Source organism: Vanessa atalanta, chromosome 9, assembly GCF_905147765.1.
Source record: "Vanessa atalanta chromosome 9, ilVanAtal1.2, whole genome shotgun sequence".
Taxonomy (NCBI): domain Eukaryota; kingdom Metazoa; phylum Arthropoda; class Insecta; order Lepidoptera; family Nymphalidae; genus Vanessa; species Vanessa atalanta.
Window position 1 is genome coordinate 2171569 of NC_061879.1, and position 26714 is coordinate 2198282.

A 26714-nucleotide genomic window follows, 5' to 3' on the forward strand; every position below is an offset into this window, starting at 1 on the left:
TGTCAGTACGACCGCGTCTATTTAAAGGGGGATACCCTGATAAAGATTTTATATCTTGTTCAAACATTTTGCAACAGAAAATGTCTAGTATTTTATTTTTCACTGGAATGTATCCAGATCGTATTTATTTTCCAAACACGTTTTATTACAATGGTGAAACTAAATGTATCATACAGTATCTCATGAAGACCAGTAACATCTATTCTAGAAAGACAATTGTCATACACCGTCTGAGTCAAGAAATATAGAAAAAAAAATAGATGATTATTACAATTGTGATTTCAAAAAACGAATTATAATATTTCGCCCGTGATACGATCGGAAATAAAGTTCGTCTAAATTATATAAGAACACATTACACACGGACGGCATGTAAAATAAGATTTGCCTGTTTATAAAAAAAAAAATTAATAATTAGTTTTTTTTTATGTGTCTTACGATACAATTTTTAATGATTGTTTAAAAATGAATATAGTTTATTTTAATGTGCGAATGTGTCAGTGTGAGTGATTACTTGAATTCGAAATCTTAAAATGGAAAGTCGTAACTCACTATGAGAGAGCTTTTTGCAAGCCCGCCTGGGCACAAAATAGCATCCGTTATTCTACCCCCAAACAACACCACTTTATATTTATGTATTCCGGTTTGAAGGGTGTATACTTCCGATTGCTGACGCCGCAAAAATAATATTATAATTAATATTTCTTACAGTAAACAAGCTTTGGTAGTAACACCATTTATTGTCAGGTTGCTCATTTGTCAGTCTTCCTTTAGTTTAAAAGAACGAGGAAAACTTGAAAATGAAAATGCGTAATAATGAATAAAATTATAAAAAAATTTAAAGCTCATTAAAATTCAGCTTTACTCGAGTTTGAACTGGCAATTTCCGGTTAACATTCCCGTCTTTAGCCACTGGGCCATCACGGCATCATTTTGTAAGGAATTCTTTATCGTAATATAGTTAAACAAGCACTAAACGCTTTGGTTTCACAAGTGAAAAGTATAATAAATATAAAAATACATTTTCAGTACGATATAAAATTTATCCTTAAAAACATATGTGAATTTTTTTATTTGTTCTTGTGTGCTCAGTGATGCTGTAAACGGATCGATTGGATGAATACGAATGTCACGAGTTTCCGTTTAATAAATCATTATTAATATAATATGACTGAAAATCAAATATTTACGCGTTTTACGATTCTAATTTGAATAAAAAAATTAATACTTTTGATTCGTCATAACGTAAAAAGAAACGGCAGTATTGTATCACAAAAAAAAAAATACTTTTATCAAAAAGGCCGATATTTAATTTTTTATCATTTCATTGTAAACTTTTTTCCATAACTTTAAAGCATAAAAGACGAAATTAAAAGCTTTCTTCAAATTGCTTTTTAGTCGAGAATTCCACGATTATATTTTATGCGAGAATGTTTGACCATTTTCTTATGAAGTTATAATTTTCATTTCAAATTAAACTTTAACAGCTATAAAGCTATACGAAAACGAATCGTTATTTATTTAATTTAAAATTATTACCATCGACTGAATAATACTATTATACGCAAATGTTTTGATTAACTTTATCGTAAGAGTCAATGACGAAACTAATTTTTATATTTAAACACATAGCTACTGAGAAGTCAAAAAAAGTATTTTGAAATTATTCTTTTAAGAAGAAGTGTGGGAGATTGAAAATAAACAAATATTTCAAACTAAATATACATTAGTATACATTAGTATATTCATAAATTAAGCATCTTAAAAAATGTTGAAGCGTTTATGACACTAAACGAAGTCTCATGGCAATGTGTTCCTTAATTATAATCAACCTTACCTTCAAACCTCTAATCGCATATTATTTTAAATATAAATAAACCTTTAAGCACAATCTACATATGGATTTGTCTATCAACCGCAGGCGAAGTTGCAAATGGTAAAAGCTGGTCATAGTATAATTGCTTTATAATTCTTGGCGGAGTCGTAGCTTGGTAAAAATAGCTGCAATTTATTAACCGCGAGTGAATTTTACGATAATGTGCTAACAAGATTGAGTATAATATTCTCAAATTATATAACTAACAAAATAATACTACCTATTCTGTAAAAGTAACACGTTCGTTACAGGAAACAAAAGCGATTTTTTCGTGTTAGATGGATATACTTTATATTCCTCGTTTCATATTTGTTGCAAAATGTCTGAACGCATTACGAACTAGTGTCTTTCCACATGGAAATATCATATTATTAATATCTAATATATACAAGTCTATATACATTTTTTAATATTACTTACATTATGAAAATTTTTGTGTCTTATAGTATTATTATGTTGAAAATTTAAGTATTTAGCTTAGGCTGTTGATTCATGCTGCATTCAATCAAAACAATTCGAATGTCACCTTTGAATGATATACAGTTTGCAGTAATAATAATCGTAATACACAATAAAATATTAAAACTAACACAATAAATACATTTTCGTATCGAAATGTTATACGTTGGTATAATTAAATTATTACACATTTTCAGACAAAGTTTTACAATCTCATAATTAAGATTAATAATCATAATTTTCTAGAAACCACCAGAAGTGTATTGAAACTTATTGATTTTCTAAGTCGTAAGACGCCAAGTGACGAATGATACAATTATAAATAAATTAATCCAATCAAACAAATATCATACAGAAATTTCGACGTTTCTTTATTAGCACACCGAAATTCGTCTGACATTAAATATTGTTACATTTCAATATTAATAAATAAATATTAATATATTAGATTATTTAAACATTTAAATAAAAAAAAATAAAACCGTAACATTGTATTTATTGTTCAGTATGGTACGGTAACAGAATTAAATTTATCATAATATTATAATAGACTGTTATTATCGTGACTAGAATAAATTATCAACATAATTACGCAATTTCTTTCCCCTTCAATTGCTTTAATTTAATATAATAAAAGACCTAGATTAAGATGGCTTTCTTTAAAAGTATTTTGTTAATGTAATAGAACCTTTTTCACTCCATCGAGGACTAATTGGGTCGGAACGTTCTACAGCTTAATATTTAATCGCCTATAAAAATATAATAGAAACGAGTACGTATAAAACATTATTATGATTTACATAATTTAATTCTAAATTCGAATGATTGTGCACGATACACAGAAGTTCTGTCCGCGTACTTTTAATAAGCTTATATACAATACTATTTTCATATTCAGTCGCTTTATCACTTTTTTAGCGTCTAAATTGCCCTGTTTACGCGTTATCGTTCCGGCGACGACGTCAGATGTCATTCGCGTCGCCGACATAACCCTCATCGGGGCTCTCGGAACACATATCAGAGACACACTTCGCGTTCGATACTTGAGGCAGCGGCTTCAAGACATTCTCCGTCCCTTCGCCCGGCATCCGAGCGTCCGTTGTCTGAGTATCGACACACCTTGTTTCCACCTGATAACACCTCCCTGGACCTTCCGGCATTCCCATAGGGACCATCACCGCACAGGTTCCTTTTGGGTTCCAACTGGAACATGTCTCTGTGGGTACACAGCACTGAACTGGCTCAGTTTTGTAGCCTTCTGGAGGCGAAGGTACGAACTCTTCATTATAATAAACAGTTCCATTTCCAACGAAAGCAATCTGACGATTTCTGGGAACTGGGTAGCCCTCTAACGTCCGTCTTACATTTGTCGCGCTGAACCCTTCACTGAAATTAGGACAAGCGGGTGGTGTCGCATTAAATTCGTTATCTTTCGCGAATTTACAAACTAGCTTCTGTCCTTTAGGCCTATTATGTGGTAATGTTTGATAAAAGGGTCCAACGACAGAATAGTTTGACATCATTGTTGGTCGACATGGGTGCTTCGGAAGGCCGTAATCGTATGGGTAGCCTTCGCTATCTAAGAAACAACCAGGATTGAGGTGAACGTCCGCCGAATGTTGGTACATAGCGTTAGGAGGCATGTTCATTGGCGGCATGCTTGTTAAATTTTGTTGATCCTGCCATGTGACTTGTCGCGGTACTGTCGGAGCAGTGAATGCGGTCTCCTCTTCGAAAGTGTCGTTAGTTGTTTGTGCTTTGTATACTGAAAGCGCTGTGTTCTCGTTTTGTGCGTTGTTAGCGACGGTTTCCGCGTCGCTAATTAGGTCAGGATTCCTGTCGACAAAGCCTTTCATGTTATTGCTTTGGTATGCATCGCTCGACTCATAATCTCGGTTTGTCTGTACTGTGTAATGCAAAGCATGATGCGAGTGAGCATTCACTATAACGCTTCCGTTATTTTTTGGCAATGATCCGTTACTTCTACTAGAAGGTAAAATTTGGTTACATAAAGCCACATCTTTTCCACTCTCTTTCTTTTTACGACTCCTAGTATCCGTTTTAAATTTCAATAAGACAACCGCTATTATTGCTATCAATAAAACGATTATTAGAAATATAACAGTTATTATCACTACTAAATGTCGGTGAGGGAACGTGACGACAATAACGACGGGTTCCTCTTTCACGAGAATTTTTATAGTATAATTTGCACGAACTTTTCCAGCTGAATTTTCTGCGATACACGCATACGTACCATTGTCATCGTTCCCAATATTGAATATGTACAGCTCGCTTTTTTTATCTATAACACCGTTTTCTACATAAAATACGTGATGGGGCTCAATAGCGGACGTTGAATAATTTCGAATAAGTTGGCCTTGATAGAACCACTGTATCTTGGCCTCCGGAACGGCCTTGACGATACACTCGAGAGATACATTGTTTCCGACATTCGTCTCTAAATATACGGTTGTAGGGGTCAGTTTTGGTAAACAAGATAAATCGAATTCATTTACGTCCGTGATAGTACGTTTTTTCAAACGCTCAGGTAGTGAGCAGATGGGTTCAACGGCATGTGGCATATTGAAATTCGATAGCCAGTTATGTAAATCTCTCAAATTACAATCGCAATTCCAATTATTGTTTTGAAGATCGATACCCCGAAGCGTATCGGGAAATAAATTATCTCCTTGAATATTTGATAATCGGTTACCATTCAACCTCAACCATTCTAAATGTTTCAGTCCAGAGAACGCCTCCGGTTCAATATTCTCAATTTTACAGTTGCTCAATTCTAATGTATTCAAATAGGAGAGATGCTGGAAGCAGTGCGTCTTTATACCGGTTATAGGATTATTGTTCAGCGAAAGTCTCATTAGTGATGGGAAGAATACGAAATTGCTCGATGGAATCACGGTAATATAATTATTAGATAGATCCAACTCAACTAGATTTGCAAGGCCCCTGAAGGCGTGGTTATCGATTTTCTGCAGTCGACATCTCTGTAGATAAATTTTCTGTAAGTCTAACAAGCCTAATTTGTGAAATGTCTCCTTTTGTAATACTTGTAAATCATTACCGGTGAAATCTAATACTTGAGTTTCGGAATCTAGCGAGTTTGGTATAGCTTTTAAATCCTTGTCGGTACACTCGACGTATCGTTTTCCGTTCTTCCACTTGCATATGCATTGGGTCGGGCAAGCGATTGCCGGTAGGAGTAAGCAGGTAGTACACAAGGCTATGAGCCTCACGTCTAGACTCCGTTTGACTTTCATATTGCCTTAAGGCATCCGAGTATCAGCAAAGGTGGCGAGCATTATCTGGAACAAAAGAAAATAGACGTTGAATTATTACTATTCTTTTATTATTCCTTCTTCCGCTGAAATATTATTCAGCTCGAGCCGTCTCTTTGTTTCCTAAAATCAATAAACTTATCGAATTGTATCGTAATTTATTAGAGTTCCCGTTGTGAATATTCCGTATTGAAAATATATATTATTATTTTAATACGAGTATATACGATATTAAGATGTTCTACTCCTGATATAATTGCTTTTGTAGAAATATTATTAAAATTATATTTCAACATTTATACGAATACTATTTTTGTTATCAAATAAAACTTTGCTTTTGAAGAATCCGTATTCGAAATGTTAATAGAAAATACGTAACAAAAATATGGATCAAGAAGAGCGGCGTATAATTATTACAAATACTTGTAAAGAAACATTGGCTAAATTTGAATTTTGTCTTCAAATTAATAACATACGAACTTCTTGTAATTAAATAAAAGTAAACATACTCTTACAAAAGTAGGAGGTTCCTTTATAAGCGATATTCGAAATTAAAACTCCGCATCAACGATGGGAGGTGTATATTTTAATTTGGCTCCATGTTTGGTTTTTGTCAGTAATGTGTTGGTATTTCGTTATTCCAAAGGCGACGAGTACTTTAATATAAATATATCGGTTACATAATGTACCAGAATTTAGTTTCCAGTGAGTCTTGTTCTTCTAAAAATCGTATAAAGATTTAATTATGGTTTTTTATATACATAATATATAAAAACTTTTTGTAACGTTAAATTTATTTCAAAAAGCGATCTTTTTATTCTATTTAAACTCGAAGGTCTATTTCACCTCCTTAGATTTAACCTCTTTTGAGATACCCTTACTTAGTGCTCGCTTTTATATGAAGCTTTTGTATAGAATTTTAAGTTCTTTTACGTTTAGAGAGTTTTGGGTTTCATAGAAAAGCCGCAGTGTTCGTGTATTCGTTAGCTTGGACGTTGACGATACAGCCTTTTTTTTATTCTTATAGATATTTTTGAATAACGTTATATACGTTAACCTAGTTATGTTGAACTGTTATCTGATTATATTTTTCTAAATAAACATAGAAGCTCCTATAAGTGAATGTTTTTATATAACCATTTTCCTATCCATAGTACTTATCAATTAAATACAAAGATGTAAATAACATAGATTTATAAATTATTCATTAAAAATAATATTTATATTATGTAGCTGATAAACAAGATAATAGATAATAATATAATAATAATATAATTGCGCTGTATATAAAATTCTAAATTTATAAACTTGCATTATACAATATAATTTTAATAGGCAAACAAACGTACTTAATACAACATCCGACTTTAAAGTCTGTTAAATTATTAATTTAAAAAAGTGTCCTTTGTATATGAATAGAACTAATAATTAATATTAAAAAATTAAAGCCCATGTTAAAAAAGATTGATAAATAAGGTATAATCAATACAAGATCATATTAATGATAAAAAATCGAGGACTTAGTATTTTTTTTGTATGCAAGTAACATAAAAAAATTAACTGCTTTAACTCTGTTATTAAAATGTGAAAGGTTGTAACTACTGATCAATTTTCCGAAACGGTGGTAACATGACGATTCGATAATGATTCAATAAAGATTTTTTTTTAATTTTGATTAGTTAATTAAAGATTATCTTTAAATACTTTAACATATTTAATTTTGTTCAAAACTATTTCTAGAGTAAAAAGTAAATCATAGTGTGATATTGGTTTAATTTCTAGATAGCTCACCCATAATAGACTTAGTCTAGTCTTAAGTTCTTAGTGCTTAAAGTCTCTGGTGATATGATTAAACTACGGATTCGCACGACTTTAAACGGGTAATTAAGATTTGATCCTGTAATATATCTCATTACATCTAAAATATATAACACCTAAATTGATCCGATAAGACTCTGTAATGGATTAGTTTATACAATAAATTAATTGAATAAAAAAAAAAAAAAACAATACAAAAGGGTGCTCACGACTACTCGGGGCGCTCGAAAGATGTGAAACAACAGAAAATAAATAAAAATGTCGAAAAAGTTTCGTAAATAAAATGAATAAAATTTTATTATTATTATTCCTATACGTCAGTCATATACTTGAACTAAATTATCGTCCCGGTTTCGCTCGGCTATAATAATTTTCCCACGTTTTTGTAACATTCTTCATTCATAGTCCGGTCTTATTATTTGTAACATGTGCTTATAGCCTTATAGCCTTTCTTGATAAATAGGCTATCAAACAGTATTTTTTAATTCGGACTATTATTTCAAACACTTCAGCCTAATAAAATTAGCATAGATAATAAAAAAATTTAAACTAAAAAATATTTTTGTATGTTAGCCAAGAAGCTCGCACTTGGCCAAGTTTGTTAACCCATATCTTACCAAAAGCCACATAAATTATGTATGCAATGCATTATTTATTTCTGTCGGTCGCCCCTTTTCATTCTATCTACGTTCAGTTGTTTCTTATTTCTCATTTTCTGAGCTATTGTTTACTTCGAAAACTGCTGTATCACAAAAATCGTACGCCACAAAGGGTATCTTTCAGTTGGTTATGTCTAAGTTGCCATTATTAAACTACAACGAAAGTACTGTTGCTATTTGTATTCATAGTAAGTAATCTTTTATTACCAAATTGACCATATTCATATTCAGATAGTCTTTTTCACTGACGTGAAGTGACGATATTTGATAAAATACGAATTTTTTTTAAACATTTTTCAACTTCACTTTTGAAGTTTCATTTTACAATTTTTAAACTACCGGTTGAAAACGTAAATTCTATCTAGAACCGGTTAAAATTTGAGAAACTCGTCGTTTATTCGGATTATACTAGATACATAGAACGATTAATTAAAATTACATTCAATATATTCTGCATGAAATAATGAATAATATGTAAAATAAAAATAAATTAAACGGACATAGACAAACTCTTTTGTATATAATTTATATACCAAGTCAGCTTTCCACTCGAAAGCCATTATTCAATAACTTAATGAAATCGCTCCGTTATTATTTAATAAACCTTTTATCGAGTGAAATGAATAATTCTTAGGCTTGGTACAGAGTTTAGACCTTTTTCTACTATTTTTTATTATATAGGTTGGCGAGCGAATAGGCCACATGATGGTAACCACCGCCCATACAAATTGGTGCTGTAAGATATACTAAACATTCTTTACATCGCCATTGCGCCACCAACCTTGGGAACTAACATATTAAATCCCTTGTGCGTTCTAATATAAAAAATACATTCTGACATACAATGCACAGTCCATTTTCACCCTCTAACACACATACTGCTGGGTGTGAGAGGGTGAAATTTTTCTTAGGAATTCCTTACGGAACGTATTATCATAAAAAAATTGTTTTTAAATTAATCCTCTAAGGAGTTAAATGAAGGATGACATGTTTTTTAATTTCGAAGTTAAAAAAATGGAAATCAATGCTTAGGCATATTTTATGACTATTACAGAATATACAGCGGTTTTGAATATCCGTCACATAAGAGGGTTAAATATGGGATGGAAGTTTATATGGAACCGGAGATAAAATGAGGGTATGCCTAACACAGGTTACCAAAACTCTAATACTCTTTGAATAATGAGATATACCGTCGGATACACGTATATTTCTAATAGTATTTAACGAAACTTTAAGAAGTATTTAATATACATGTTTAATCTACACTAATATTATAAACGCGAAAGTAACTCGGTCTGTCTATTGCCCTTTTTTAATATTATATAGGTAGGCGGACGAGCATATGGTCCACCTGATGGTAAGCGGTCACCACCGCCCATAGACAATGGTGCCGTAAGAAATATTAATCATTCCTTACATCGCTAATGCGACCAACCTTAGGAAATAAGATGTTATGTCCCTTGTGTAGTTACACTGGCTCACTGACTCTTCAAACCGTAATACAAGCTCTAGGCAGTCGAGTTACAGGAGTAACAAGTTTGTGTTTGTTCCTTGTACCAATACTATGAGTTTGTGCATTTTCTCATTAAATCATTAATATTTTTCCATACATACAAAACATTACAGAATATGTATTGAGAAGCAACTGTTAATATCTTGATTTCTTTAAATTTATACCTTAATCATTCTTTGGTTCCTAAGTTATAGATTGCGCGAATAGCCCTTTTCTGCAGCACAAATACAGTCTGGATAGCGGCTGCGAAAGTAACTGAAATATACTATAACGATACTTTGTACTGCTGTTTGATGGTAGAATATACGATGATACCCAGAAGGGCTCGCACAAAGCCCTACCACCAAATAAGATGTTCTTGCACTTCCAACCAACTTAACCGAATATGATGAAATTTGGTGTCAAGATTCTATGGGCTACTTTTTCTGCCTAACGGCTGACGACCAACCCCTAAAGCGCGAACGAAGCCGCGAGTTTCAACTAGTGTTGAATGCTTTGATATTGCTCACTTATTCACACTAATCTATCGTAAGACATTATAATATATCACATTCTTTATATTTTTCTACACACACATCATCCGTGCCCTAGGTGTATTTTATCTTTAATTTGTCTTTGTTATTACCGTGTACCTGCATATTTTTATTACCACATAACTTTTTAAGATTCCGGACTAACTTTATATTTTATTGTAATATGGTGTTACTAATTTATTTATTTTGTACTATTTCAATTAAATTCTATGTTAGTAGTCGTAAATTTCATACGAAACATTAATATATCATAAATCTATATTTATTTTTCGTATCTAAGCCGGCTAAACGTCGGCAATTATTTCGTAATTCGATTATTATTATTACGTAATGCTTTCCCATATAGAATTGGATTAAAATTTGATCGAATGGTTACTGTTACATCCCTTTACGATCTTCAATTCGTCTCCAAGATAATATCAGAATCGAATGATTCTTCAGAAAATATTTGCCTCGATTTAATACATGTTTGCCTAAATGGATAGGGCGCTGTTTTTTCAACCGAATTTATGTTATTTATGTAAAAGACTATTTGGCATAAGATACGAATGAACTCTGACAAAGAATAAAACGACAATCCTGCTTTGTATCTAGTTTTATTACATAGTAAAATATAAAAGATTTAATAACATAATTTCATGTTAATGTTAAGTAAGCATAAACTGCTTGTATTATGGTTCTTTTTTTGATATAAAAATCTTGGAGCTCAGAGGACTTCATTTTGAATATAATGCAAAAAAAAAGAGTTTGCATAGTTGGATGTTTATCACTCAATGAAAGAAAAACGGTTAGACTAATTTTGATGAAATTTGGAAAATAAATAAACAGCTTACTTAACATAAACAGTTTACCTAACATGTGGACCAAGTTGTGGACGGAAGCTGGTTCTTTTTTGATAACATTCTTTTAACATTAGTTATGATAATCTAAAGAAATTAAATGTATAATTATATAAATGAAGTTTTTGCTTTATCGTTTTACTTGACAACACAACAACAGTAACAGCCTGTAAATTTCCCACTGCTGGTCAAAATCCTCCTCTACCTTTGAGGCCAAGGTTAGGAGCTTCTTCCACCACTTTGCTCCAATGCGGCTTGGTGGATACTTTTTTATAATATATTTAATTAATTATGTGTTATATTACAGTGTTTGCTAACTTTGGAGTTTGGAGGGAGAGAGACTTTGTAAAGGGATTACTATAATTAATTGTTTATAATATCTGCACTGTACTAACTATATTAATGAGATAATTTCGCTTAATCTATCTGTAGGTTCATATAATTAAATTATAGCAAAGCCGTATCTTAACGTAACAAAGGAATATTTAGTGCTTTATTTATATTACCATAGAGGCGATAACACTGTTCGCATCAGACAGGAAGGTTGTAGTGGTACTTGGCTTTTATCAGAGAGTTTAGAATACTCAAATGTTAAATTAAATTAAAAAAATATATTGGTAAACAAAGTTTATGATGTTAAGAAGTTTATATTGTGTTGGTAGGGATTTGTGTAAACCCGTCTGTGTAGGTACCACCCACTCATCTAACACAATACTTTAGTATTGTTAATTTCTGGTTTGAAGGGTGAGCGAACCAGTGTGTACAGGGATGGACGGACAAGGGATATAATAAATATTAGTTTCCTAATGTCTATGCGGTGGTGCCCACCTACCCATACAATTAGCATTAGCATTAGCATTAGCAGCCTGTAAATTTTCCCACTGCTGGGCTAAGGCCTCCTCTCCCTTTGAGGAGAAGGTTTGGAGGATATTACACCACGCTGCTCCAATGCGGGTTGGCGGAATACACATGTGGTAGAATTTCGTTGAAATTAGACACTTTGCAGGTTTCCTCACGATGTTTTCCTTCACCGCCGAGCACGAGATGAATTATAAACACAAATTAAGCACATGAAAATTCAGTGGTGCCTGCCTGGGTTTGAACCCGAAATCATCGGTTAAGATGCACGCGTTCTAACCACTGGGCCATCTCGGCTCCATACAATAAAATATATTATATTCTAAGAAATCGTGGAATTCATATTCGTTGATTTTGATTCCGAATAAATATTAATTAGAATAACATCCGTAACGTAAATTAAAGTAACGAGTCTCTTGATGGTTCTGCTCGATAGATGACATTATGAGCCCGTGATTGGTTTAACTTACTACTTAAAAATGTTCGTATGGTACTTGAATAAAGAATACTTATATCGTAAGTAACCTAGATCGGACCAACTTCGAATAAATATTTTAACATTGTATCTTTGACCGTTAGAAACGTCAGTAAACAACGTATACGAACCTGTATATACATAATATGCAAAAGCTAGTGATGAACAAATCTCTATGATAATTTTTATATCTATTATTTGTAACGGCTCGAAGGCGATCGTTTTATTTCCAAGATCTTCAAAATCGTTTGTATTATAAATAACTTTTATTAAACAAACGTTGCTTATCATTTTATTTGCTTTACTATTGAACATTTCTGAACGTTCTCTGGGATTTCGGTGCGGAAGAACATACTTTATATAGTCGTATGTATTGTTTCGTCGAGGAAGTTGAAATAAAAATGTTATATAAAAGTAACATTCTATTCGTTTAAGTAAAAAGTAAATAAACCATACTCGTCGAGGTACTATTCTTAATTCAGATGTTTGCACTTGAATACAACAATAGAGACAGACATCCCCCGGGGCGTCCGACCGACGTCTGAATGTATGATGTTAGCTACAACAGTCTTGTTTTTATTGAGGAAATATTTACATTTTATAAGAAAACTGGCAAACCACGAAAACATTACAATTAGACGGAAATATTCTACAATAAGATTCCACGGTTATTTTTAACTTGGACTTGAAGCTCATGTCAAAATTATGAATAAGACATAATACTAAATATGAGATGATATTAGAGATAAAATAAAATGTGGGGTATTTGTCTAATTCTAGGCAGAATATATAAATTAAATTGTACTTAACTGTCATAGACTGTAATTTAATTAGTGGAATAGACTAAATCCTGAGTTTTTTTCCGATTCTTCTCGGTAGAATCTCCTTTCAGAACCGGTAGTAGCTTTACATGTAATTCAACACTAAAATGACATTTCAAAAATGTTTTTATAGACTTACTCGAATAAAAAATATTTTGATATTGTTTTTTTGTTTTTGAAACGTACTTTTTTTTGTTTACTTTTTTATTAGGATTAATACGTGTGTATTTATTGATATAGACTTATCATTTCAAAAAAATGGATGCAGTAAACAGTTAAGTAAATAGCAGCCTGTAAATTTGCTTCTGGGCCCAGGACTCGTCTCCCTTTGAGGAAAAGGTGTCCGCCACCCTTACGGTTCGTGTCCACCCTCTATACGGGTTGGTAGTTCTACATGTGGCAGAATTTCATTGAAATTAGACACATGCAGGTTTTCTCACGATGTTTTCCTTCACCGTCACATGAAAATTCAGAGGGTGCCTGGCTTGCCTTGGTTTGATCCCGCAATAATCAGTTAAGAAGCACTCGTTATAACCACTAAGTCATCTCAGATTCGGCATACAGTGTCGTATATCAATAAACATAAGATATATGCAGTCGCTGGCTTTGCTGTAGAAGTTTGAAAGATCTACAAATATTCATGCAAAGTTTTCATATATCTGGTACGTAGAGTTTTGGCAGCGTTTGCTTAAAAAGCACCCGGACCGACTGTTTTCTCTTCGACTACGTTGACATAATAACTTAGAATTCATAAAATATGTAACATTTAAACGTGCTTCAGAACTGAAACTATAAACTAAAATCATCCAAAAGTTTCTTATCAATCGGTTTAGGTATTTTACGAGTTACCATAGTGTACAAAGTTTATATCGAATATGATAATACGTGACGTGATAGACGGACAGTTAAATGACACTAAAGCCCTGTTACAAATAATTAATTATGATTAAAAATAATTTGATATTGATAAATTATTTGAAATTGATAATGAACACGCGGTGCTGGTACTCGGTGACAATTAGTTAACTGACTTATAAATTGTTAATTAAATGCATCATGAATATTGGCGTTAACGCTATGTTGCAATGTGCGGTTCATTGTTGAGTTTATATGGAAAAAACCTTACATCTATACCTGCTGTATAATATTGGTATAAATATTATTTTTTATATATCGAATCAAAATTAATTTCAACTGCGATTTATCCGAAACTTTTTTGGTAACGTATAGAGCTGCTAAATATTAATTATTTAATATATTATGTATTTTACATAAGTCGTAGTATTTAATTTATATAGCTAATAGTTTGAACAGTTTGCCAGTTAAAATTTTATTACCTACTAGCTGTGCCCGCGACTTCGTGCACGTTTGAATTTAACAAAAAAGTTTTTATTCAGTTCGCAGATTTTACTATTACTTATTTATTATATATTAGGCAGCTTTTGTGATATTAAGTCGTTGGTAAAGGCATCTGACGTGACGGCGGAATGGTGGCGTGCGCAATGGCTGCGCACTGCGGTACTGGACAGTATTTGGACATTATATATAATACTAAAATAAAACTAGCCTAAGTTACTCCTTATTAAATCAGCTATCCGCCAGTGAAAGTCCCGTCAAAATTGGTCCAGTCGTTCCAGAGATTAGGCGGAACAAACAGACAGACGAACAAAAATTGTATAACTTATGCCGGGTGCAAGATAAATTATGGGTAATATATGGTGTAGGTATTAGATAAACATATTACATTGAAAAAGAATAAAATAATAAGTATACATTTTATACCATATGGTCTATCCTTGGCAAAAATTTAGAAGTCCATTCGTAACTAGTCTTATTGATGTTTCGTTGCATCTATATCTGTCATAGATAACAAAAGGGTATATGTGCTTAAATCAATTAACTAATTGCTTATTATTAATGACGTCGGAGAAGCGATAAGCCCCTGTAATGGAATGGTCGTGTTCTAATCTGATTCGCTGAAAAGATTAACGTCATTGATAAATTGTCTAGAGTTCTAGACCCCAAATTAATCTGGTCAGATTGAGAATGATATCAGCTAAATAATAAATAAAATTCATGTTGTAAATTATAAGTCTACTGCTAGAAGCAATTATATAAAAAAAATCGGTTTTACGTTTCCACTAATAGCTTATTTAAAAAAAGAACTCTTATCTTAATATTTATGACTCTTATAATTTTAAGATTAAATAATAAATCAAGTAAGATTAAAAACATATAGAGTAAGCAACAAAAACAATTTTCTAAACGAGTACGAAACTAAGCGAGAACATAGTGATTTAAAAACAAAACTAGAAAAAGTATTCTAGTAGCTAAAAAAGTTCAAATGAAACGAGCGAACCTCAGGAGCCATAGAATAAAATTCAAACATGTGGCGAGGCGGGTGCAAAACAATCGCTGCAAGGTTTTTTAAATTCTTAATAGGCGGGACTACGCTCCATTACCCGTTTCCCGACGTCTCCGTGCGACGAATACTTGATATTTTTTCGTACTAACCGTTGAATGGCGAACAAAAGGACCCATTTTAAGCGAAAAAAAATTATACCTTCGCAATTCGGACGACTCAACTGTGGTGTTCTTAAATGGATTTTTCATGCCTTTTTAAGATATCGATATACAAATTTACTTTTTCTTAAAGTTACTGAAGATATTTTGTCTTATACAGAAACTTTTAAAAGTATTATAGACGGTAATGTTCATCGAGAAGTTGCGCCGTCTCAGTTTCTCGGAAAAGTCAAAGAGAAAATTTTAAATTCTACGCCAGTGCTTTAGATGTTAGGTCATAAATATACAGATGAAAATAAACAAGATATTGTGGCAATGCCACGAGGAAATATGTTTGGCTTGGTTTCACACGTACGAGGAGTTCACGTACGACTGTAAGCGGCAAATGTATTCCGGAATAGTACTCTAACCCATTCTCATCTAATGGTATATTTATCACAATGGCATAACATTTACGATATCTTCTTCAGTCCGCTTGCATGGTTTTATTTTCTGATTTAGTTTTAAATTTTATTATTAAAAAAATATTTTTATTATTTAGTTTTTTAAACGTATCAGTTTCAAGTGTTCCAAAATAATCATTATATTTACGAGACATTTTACGAAACCCTAAAGGTTAATCGATTCTTCAACAACTTGGGGTAAATAGGTATAAGGAAAGTTGGAAGATTAAAACACGTTTCTCCCTCTCAGATTTCTGATCACGCAAGGCGCCGCCGTCGGGCCAGCTTAAGTTACTGAGGGTGGGACTGACATCGCATTGGGTTTTTTGTGCCAAAAAAATTATCAGTGAAACTTCTTGCTTTAATTTATTTTTTCTTGTAACGTAGCGATAAGAAACAGATAATACTAGTTTAAAATAATACATTTTCTGATTCGAAAAGTATTTCAAATGCAAGAGCAAGAGCAGTTTTTGTCATATAATAAATATTTTATAATATGACTTGAATAAGATACGATTTGTAAGTTCAATAGTGCTAAAGATATGCAATTCTATGCAAGAAATTTCCTCAAAAAGACGCTGCAAACGATTTATCGTCGCTTTTGATATTTGAAGCGGATTTTATCGATTCCATTTACGTCGGGAAAGGTTGAAGATTGCTGGTGATTGGAAACGAAATAACTGGAACGGCTTGGAAATATTTCAAAGATTCAGATCTGTTCGATGAGGAAGTTACGAACATAAATTCTGATAATGATTATATGTGTTAGATAGAACACGTTTTGGTTTTTATGACATGATATTCAGTTTTATTTAATGCGTTCCAGATCTTATAATTTTACAAAAAAATACTATTAAAGTATTCATACACAATTTTTTACAAAAGTTTGTCAAAAGAATTGTCTCCCGCTTAGCGGTTAGTCATATGTTATTAGCTATAAAAAAGCAAATGTCCTTCCTCGAGGTTCTAGTTCATGCAAAATTTCATCAAATTTTGTTGAAATAGAAACACACAGACAGAGTTACTTTGATATTAATAATACTAGTTATAGATTTGGCGGATGGTGTTTAAGTATATAAAATCTATCTATCTATATATTAGGTTATTTTAACTTGTTATTTGCTTAACTATATGCGAACCATCCATTGCAAAATCAAAACATCAAATAACATAAATATTGCAAAATTGTCCTAAAGTATTTAATAGTTTATAATATCAATATTAGGTATAGAAGATTGGATCCAAATCAAATTTTCTTGATGATGAATACACTTCAGATATAGTTCCACTGAGCTAATAAAACTTATGAACGCATTTCATAAAGCTAAGCCGTGTTCAATTACTAGGTTTGAAAGCAGCTGACAAAGATTAATAGCGTCATTATAAAACTCTCATAGAGCATCGTCAATTTGGTCGTCGGTTACCAGATTCGAGCAATTTTCCATGCATTATACAAACGGGCGTAATATGCACTTTAATGAAATTCCGTTCTTGGCTTAATCCGTTCCAGTTGGAACTTTATTTCTCCCATATCATGTTCCCACTTACATTTTAAACGCTTAATTTAAAAGTCTCCGCAGTTACGAGCCTGCAGATAAGTTTGTTCTCATCTGTAGTCATCGTTTCATTTTCCATTTCAACATTAACTTACCCTTTAATTTGATTTCATAATTCTGAAGCATTTTATGCATTCATAATAGTATTTAAGTCAATTTACGCACTTTTTATACGTACTATTTTAGAAAAATTCATTTATTTTAGTTCATAATTATATTTACACCATACACCAAAGTAAATTTTCCGAAAGCAAACTCAATCAGAATTGCTTTAAATTCATCAACTACCTAGTTTTATTGCAGGTTGAATTTTCTTTCAAAGCAAAAGCTTATTTGAATCCTTGACATTGTTTGGTTAGATTTTATTCATCTTATTGTGACTAATTGTGGATCGTCTCTCCGCGTTCGTGTAATCCTCTCTTTTCATTCAAGGATTGCTTCAATCGATATTATTCTGATTCTGAGAGCAACTTTGGAAATTGTTTATATTTGAATTAAATTATCGCTTGATTTAAATACTTGATTAAAATGAAACAAAACAAAGATTTAAAAGTAACGTAATATTTTTCTAAATTGTAGACACGAGGCAAATTGACAAAATGATAAGGTATAACACGTGCGACGTTTTAGAGAAATTATTTATTTAACAGCTTGCCAACGACTCTTAAAGTTAATATTTTTTAAGAATAAAAATAATTTATATAACATAAAACTTAATCAAATAAAAATGGTAACAACATCGTTTAAAGCATGATGGAGCAATCGATCGATCGAACCTTCTGCAAGCCATTAATAATAGTTACATCTTAATATTTCTGACATTGAGTGCACTGAGTTTCTAAAAGCAGAAAACATAGGCAAACCGTAAGGTAAGAGTATGGTGCATTTTTGTTGTTTTAAATGGGTCATCTGAAGATCAACACCGCCCGTAGATGTTGGCGCTGTAAGAAATATTAACCCTTCCTTACATCGCCAATGCGCCACCAACATTGGAAACTGGCTCATTCATCTTTCAACAACGATACTGAGTTATGCCGTTTGGTGATAGAATATCTGATGAGTGGTAATAAAATTCTACGTGATCCCAATGCACTTGAGCTGAAATCAGTTCGGTAAATTTAATTAAATATCCAAAAATCGAAATTTGCTTTACGTTACATATCATTTTAGGATAAGAATGAAGAGTTAACAGTCATTTCATAGCATATTGCATTAAATAATAATAATTAAAATACACACATATATAGTAAATATTTTAATTTAATAATATACCGAAACATTTACAAAAACAATCTCCCCTCATAATATTATGAATCTGATCACGACTGGTAATATTATTGAACATTAAAACTTAACCAATGAGCAATTACAAATTTGTTAAATTGTAATGTAGTCGTTTTCTGTGTTTTTGTAACAAAGTTGCTTGCGTTTATTTTTTAACATTAATATTATAATTCAAATTCTTATTCAAGCTATCTCCAATTCCAATTTCTACATAACTATTTCCAAATGCAAATTTGGTATACGTGAATATAACTCAACGACCCTACCCTCGTAAAGAAAACGGAACGAGAAGTGAATTCAATTAATATCTAAAATTCAAACGCCGTAGCCTCCATTTTGAAAATGATTTAATTTATGGTGGTTCTGGAAAACAGGTTAGATGAAAAATTAAATTTGTAACAGCAATCATATCGTATCTCACACATCAATTATTTAAAATCTAAACATATTTTTTTTTAAGAAACTACAGTATCCATTGGTAAAAAGGCAAAATTAATAATTTATAATTCGAGTTTATTAACTAAAATAAAGTGTTTTATTTTATCCTAAAGCTTAGCTTTTACATGAAATTGGACTACAGTTTAGTCCTTATTTCATCAAACTAGCCTATCTATCAAAATGTATAAGTCCTATTTAGAAAACACTTCATATAAAAAGGGTTAGGTGGTGTTTTATTTTTAAATTGCAAATTTTGACTTAAAACAATGAGAAAAAGAGGCTTTAAAATCACGTACAGATTTCGATTTAATTTATTTTGTTACCTAAATACAATTTCAAAATTCCATTCATATATCACGATGTTTGTCGTTTCAAAATCAATTCTCGTGTACTCAGTTTAATTTATCTACTATTATAGCGTTTACATCAAGTGAAAACGATTTCGAAACCACGGCAGGTATAGCTGAAACTAATTTTACGCGTAAAATACTCAAGTTCAATTTCAAATTGCAATTTTGGCAACAAACATTATGTATAACCCCAATGTACCTATTAAAACTGTTAATGGTTTTGTAATTTCGCTTAAGAGGCAAATATTACAGGATATATTCCACTGTGCATAGTAAATGATTGGACTAATTTGAATTTACACTTACGCTTATATACATTAATTTAGTACATTATTCATTAAAGTAAATAAAATGATGCACATTTTAGAGCCTGATTGTATTGATGCACTTTAAACATACCAAGGTCACTCCAACGTAATCAAACACATGGTTGAATTATATAACTTTCATCGATGTTCTCTTGAACATAAAATAGTATTCAAACTTTTTATACAACGCCTTTGAAATACCAAGTATTCAATTTTTTTATACAAATTTAAATTTTGTTGCAGTTCTTTTTTTTTTGTATATATATTGTTAATACCTCAAAATTTTCACCTAGTTTAATCAAAAAAGTTTACATAATTATCAAAAATTTTAAATTTTTTACATTAGCTGCCTGTAAATTTCCCACTACTGGGCTAAGGCCTCCTTTCTCTTTGAGAAGAAGGTTTGGAGCATATTCCGCCACGCTGCTCCAATGCGGGTTGGTGGAATACACAAGAATTTCGTCGAAATTAGATACATGTAGGTTTCCTCACGATGTTTTTCTTCACCGCCGAGCACGAGATGAATTATAAACACAAATTAAGCACATGAAAATTCAGTGGTGCCTGCCTGGGTTTGAACCCGAAATCATCGGTTAAGATGCACGCGTTATAACCACTGGGCCATCTCGGCTCTTAAAAATATTAATTCGAAAGTAATCCTGAGCTTTCATGCAGTTTATGAGTCCACCAATGTATTCGGCATTTATTGTCAATATCTGTGAGTGTGTGAGCGAGCTAATAAAATTATAGATACAAGGTAATTGATATCTTAAATATGAGTTTGTATTTGGGGACGCAATGACTGGAGCTGTCTTTTGTCTAGTTTTGAGAAGTCATAATAATTATTAGTACATGGTATATATACCTTAGACTCCACTGCTGGTGCTGTACTTGGTTGAAGATGACCAATTACTGGTATTATCTCTATACTAGATCACTTTTTTGATCATATTATTCCTACCTAAACTAAATTAATCAAACTCTCGATGAACACGTTAAACTCGACAGGCTATTGTTACCATTCTGTAAATAAGCGACTGAAAAATTATCCTCGCAAACGCAATAATTGCGGACCTAATGAATGAATTGGATTTGTCAACGCCTTTCTTTTCCTTTGTTGCGCTTAACGCCTTTGAAATTTTATTTCCTTATCAGCATAATTTGCTTCTTGTTAAAATAGCGTTCTTTAATTTATGTCTTGCCTTTTTACAACGTCGTCTTATATTTGTTTTATAATTTCATTATTTATCTTCTTTTACTTAATATCATTTCAAGATAATTATTATGAAACCTTAATAAAGAACATGTTAATTTTATAATTCCTTATTATATTTTTGTAGAATATTCTTATTTTTATCGAATTGTGTTATATTTTTCAATTCTAACCTCTTAATAATTTCCATACGTAATATTATTCTGTACAAGATTAATGATGAATCTTCCATGATTGTAATTTACATACACAGACAGTCACTTCACAATTGAGAGGTTTTAGTTTTTTTTTTACCTATTTATATCCCTTCCAATACGTTGTGTGAAATAATATTAGTCTCAATCGAGGCGATAAAAATAAAAATCGATTTTATCGAAAATCTCTTTAACCCTTTTCCAGCCCTTCGCACATCCTATGGAATATAATAAAGACTTTACGGTTATGGTAATGACATGCAAATGTTGGTATTCCATTCCATTTAATTTCTGTCAAGGGGCGTCAAGGTTAGTGAGGTTTTATCGAATTATTTTGGAGGTAATCTATGGCTTACTTATGTGAATGTCGATCCTGAAACTCAGGCTTGAATACTAGTTGAAAAGTTAAATTAGCATTATTACAGTTCCGTGCCACGAAAACCACCTAAAATTGTCGATCCTGCATATTATATATAGTTCAATAGGATGGTACTGTTTACCATCGTATTTTCAGCGTATCTATGTTTTTACAAACACTTTGCTTAGGAGAATATAATTTTAATTGAAATTATTTGATCAGAATACTCCCAAAAAAAAATTTTGTATTAAAACTCGTCTGAAGAATTTTGTTCTAAAAGCTAAATTTTATCTTATACTAACAGAAATGGAAACAGTTCCAACTTTATCAAATATCAATGTAACTCTTGTAAACATACTCCGATTAGAAATATCAGGTGACCTTATTTGCTCGTTCCGATCGTCAAGGCCCTGTGGACACGTTCTGATTATTGATATCGGCTCTCCCGAACTGTGTGGATGTCCTAATTTTCAGAAATTCCATGAAACATTTCTAAAAGCATTGTTACTGTATTTCTGAACGTAATTTTTCCAATAAAGCAAACTTAAAATCATTATAGATTTCGTCGAAGTAGAACTTGCTATAGGTACTTTCCGATCGTCTTTTTACAGGGTCTATTAAGCGTGAACAACGTAACATCGATTATATTACTATTTTATAAGGATTTTTTTTTAAATAAAATCTAGAACGGTAAACTACCAAATAGACCATTTGGTGGCAATTGTCTACCAACTTTCTTTAAAATGACTGACTCATAATTCAGATTCAGTAATCAGTAATGATAACTTTTATTTGTATTAGTGATCTTCCGTTAATATTCATGACGTGTTCTCTTCACTAGGCCAGTATAAATCAATATTATCTCAATAAACTAAAATAAAAAATAGTTACCAAGAATGTATATCATTTAATACAAACTTTTAAAATATGTACGTGCTCTTGTTTCAGTACAGCTTACTAGTTATTAGACCGCCGTTTGGTAAGTGATCATTGCAATTGAAATTGCCATCTACCTAAGCTGTTTTGTCTGTACATTACAATGTTTTTCTCGTACCTACCCATACTTGATGTCATAAATATTAATACTCGGTACTATAAATGATAAAATATATACAGCCGAAGTCGATAACTCAGCGACAAAGGCACATGCGATTCGTTTTAGTACCATGCTTGTAACGATGTATATATATATATATATATATATATATATATATATTAATTTATTTCACTAACAGGTTGCACAAACTGCCTTCATGACACATGAGCATAATGTCAGATTACATTAATGGTGTAACTTTACATGGTATTGGCTTAGTTCCAAAAGCAGCATCCCTAAGATCTCTGTCGAGTGTAAATGGTTTCATTAAAATATTTTTTTTTTTACAAAGAGTCTTACACCAATTATACAAATTAATCAACGAAGCTGTTTAATATTTATTTGTACACATTAATTTCGAAGAAATACTAGAATTTATTTCGAGAAACTCCGTGGAATCTTGTTGAATATAAATTTCGATTTGATGCAACCGACCGGTCACAAGTAGGCTAGCTTATACCACCGTAAGATGGGGTGTTAAATTCTCCATAAATTATTCTAAGATCCAAGTATTTTAATAACAAATAAAACAGATCTATTACTTGAAATAAGAGGCGAATATTTACGACGCTTACTGGCTTCAACATTCACTGGTGTAGTTTCTGCCTTTGTCGTTTCCCTGACATAGGACAGGTTTGTGTGTCAACGCATGAGGCTAAGGAACTAGTATCTATTATGTTGGCAAAGATAACTTGTTGGAAACGCGTACCTAAAATCCTTAAAGTTTTCTTTCCACGCTTTGAGCTCAAGAAAAATATCATATCCGCTGAGAATTTCCTATCAGTCGTAACTTGTTTTCCTTTAGATCGTCAGTTTCCTTATACACAGGCAATAATTTACACGTTTCAAATTTAAATTCCCAACGTTATAATGATGATTTCTATAGATATCATGCACAGAAATTTTAATCGTTAGCAGTGACAATTTCCAAAACATAAATTCAAAGCGAAAATGATAATTTATCAAAATTTCGTAGTCCATATACTTGTAGCATTACATCCATGATATCTGTCAGCGCAGCTAGAGACGCTATGTGACGTCATCCCCATGATGGATGGTGTAATGCATACGGAGCAAGAAATTAATGATTGATGCGAATGCCGCTATTATGGGCTGTGTAGGGTTTTTGTGTGTACACTATCATATTCCCTTATAGTGTTAGTTTCGCTTTCGAACTATAAATGTGAGCGTGATTATTTATTTTTTCTAGTAGTCATTTTTTAAAATGAATATCATTCTTTTAAGTGATATAGTGATTATAAAAATTTGTTATTTTTTAATGTTTAGGTTAAGGTAGACAATTTAAGTTATCTTTCCAACATAAATGTCATTGAATTTATTCATTCAAGTTATACACAATAAATTGTTTTATTTTATTTTTTCTTTTCATCTTTACATATTGGCATGTTATTTTCATATCGTAGTTTTCTACTACGTTTCATTACATATAAAATAGTAGTCGATGAGAAAATAAATTCAGAAAATCCTTCTTTCATTTATTTGCACGAATTTGACATTAAAATAAATTCGCTTTATAAAATAATGAAGTTGCTTTTAATATTGGTAAAACTTTTAAGTATCTCATACTTATTCTCAGCAATGCGTCTAATTTGAATTCGGAAACGTGAAACTATAGTTTGACCGAGTTCTTGGTGCCAAGCGTCGTTGTTTGAACTGTAGCCAGTTTTATTATTAAAAAATCCTCAAATTTCGAATAAGGATACCATTGTATGTAATACATGCTTGATGGCACGGCTTCATTCGAGATTTAAAATATTTTGTCTACTAGATAATAAATCGAAATCAAAATATAAAAATATCATTTTTCAAGTAGGCGTTGAACCTTCCATCAAACCTTCCATCGGTTCGGATAGTAGAGTTTACTGAGAAGAACCGGCAAGAAACTCAGTAGTTACTCTATCACAGCGTTTTAATTACACAGAACGTCTGTAAAGTACAAATTAATTTTTTATATATCCTGCCTAGAAATCGATGAATACTAAGTCCATACTTATTTATATTTTAATATAATCTTTTATTGAGTAGCATTATTATTAATATTTTTTTACAGGAGCTATAAATTTTTTAAAGGCCAAGTCGAAAATTATATTTTTCATACAATAATAGTATGTGATGAGAAGTTCATCCCTCTAAGTATACTTTTACATGTCAAACTGTTACCGCGCTTCTTCATTTTCTTTCTAATTTGTATCTCCGAAACAACCGATTTCAATTCTTAAACGGTAATTAAACTAGTCATTAATGAAGCGTAGCTAATTTTATTAATGAATTTTCTTTTTTTAATCGACTAAAAATGAGAGTTATATTGTAAATGTGTGTAATTTTCTGATTGAACTCAGTGCCAAGTCTATCCATTAAAATATATTTTTTTATACACTTACATCCTTATCATTCAATTATACAATTTGTAAGAACTTTATGATGTACAGTTTATTTATTGTACATTTTTGCACAACAGAATCTTATTGAAAAAAAGACGTACTCTAAGCATTTTTTTAGCAGCATTTTCTACCAGCTAACTTAAAAGCGTACAAAGAAAGAAGTGTTTGATAAGTGTGATATATATTTTTTGTTATACGTTTGAAGTTGTTTATATCGTTAAGTGAAACATACATTCCTTGGACTTGGCACAGACTTCAGTTTTGTAATATATAACCTTTCTTTAAAAAGCTCAATTGAGCCATTGTTCACTTTTAAGTACACGTTCTATTATGAATTCGGATTAATTAATTTTAAGTATCTTAGTTGAGAATAGGATTGAAAAAAAAAATAACAACATATTTTGTATATAGCTTTATATACTAAATTGATTATTATTATTTTTTAAATTATTCATTAATGATTCTAATAATGTAGTTTTTTTTCCGGATTTGAAAAAAAAAAAAGTATATACTTTTCGTCAAAAGTAGTAGTTGGTTACGTGTTCTCAAATTTCCTTTAAGCGTATCAACCGATTTGGAAGATTTAACTTTATTTAATTAAGCCTGGTGAGGAGGACCCCCCCTTATATTAAAGCCGATTAAACTGGCTAACTTTAAGTGTTTGTTTATACATAGCTAAATAGTTTGTTTGTTTGTGTGTCTGAATGTGCTAATATAAAAAACTAATAAACCCATTTAAACAAAATAATTATAAGCTAATATAACTCGTGACAGAATTACTACATTATATGTGAATGTTAGTAAAAATAAAAAGAATTATGTTTAATTACGTATTTACGGAAAAACACTTCGCAAAAATGACGTACACATAATCTTCCCACGGCCGTTGTTGCTACAATAACATCTTTTAGAGAAACTGTAATGAAATATTAAGAGAAACAATTACATCGAAGAAATATTTTCGAAAAATTATTATTCATTTTTTCGTTATGAAAAGAAATTTCATACTATTGTGACTTTCGATCGTTTATACGTGATTGAAAAATGAATACGACAGTCATATTGTGTAGAAAATAGGAACGCAACGAACATATATTAACGAGGAAAATTTGGCGCTTTGCCCGAAAAATGTAGAAAGAAGGATAGAATATTACTTTAAAGTCAGTCTAAAATAACAATAGAAAATAATAAAGCTTTATTTTTAATAGGATAGCTGTCGAAAAGGCAAGGAAATAATGTAAGTTTGACAGCAGATTTAAACAATTTTAATCATAGTCAAGGGTACCGTTTTTTTATTCTTGCACAAGATCATCATTACATTAGCAGCCTGTAAATTTCCCACTGCTGGGCTAAAGCCTCCTCTCCCTTTGAAGAGAAGGTTTGAAGCATATTCCATCAC

General features: G+C 31.5%; 1 protein-coding gene across 1 annotated transcript in view; it reads right to left on the reverse strand.

Annotated features, from left to right (window-relative positions):
- Positions 1-2907: 2907 nt before the first annotated feature.
- Positions 2908-26714, reverse strand: part of LOC125066364 — a 74837-nt gene continuing 51030 nt past the window's right edge. The window contains exon 2 of the mRNA XM_047674420.1: positions 2908-5658. Coding sequence (XP_047530376.1) covers positions 3298-5613 — 2316 coding nt within the window. The 5' untranslated portion in view covers positions 5614-5658 and the 3' untranslated portion in view covers positions 2908-3297. The remainder of the gene's footprint in view (positions 5659-26714) is intronic.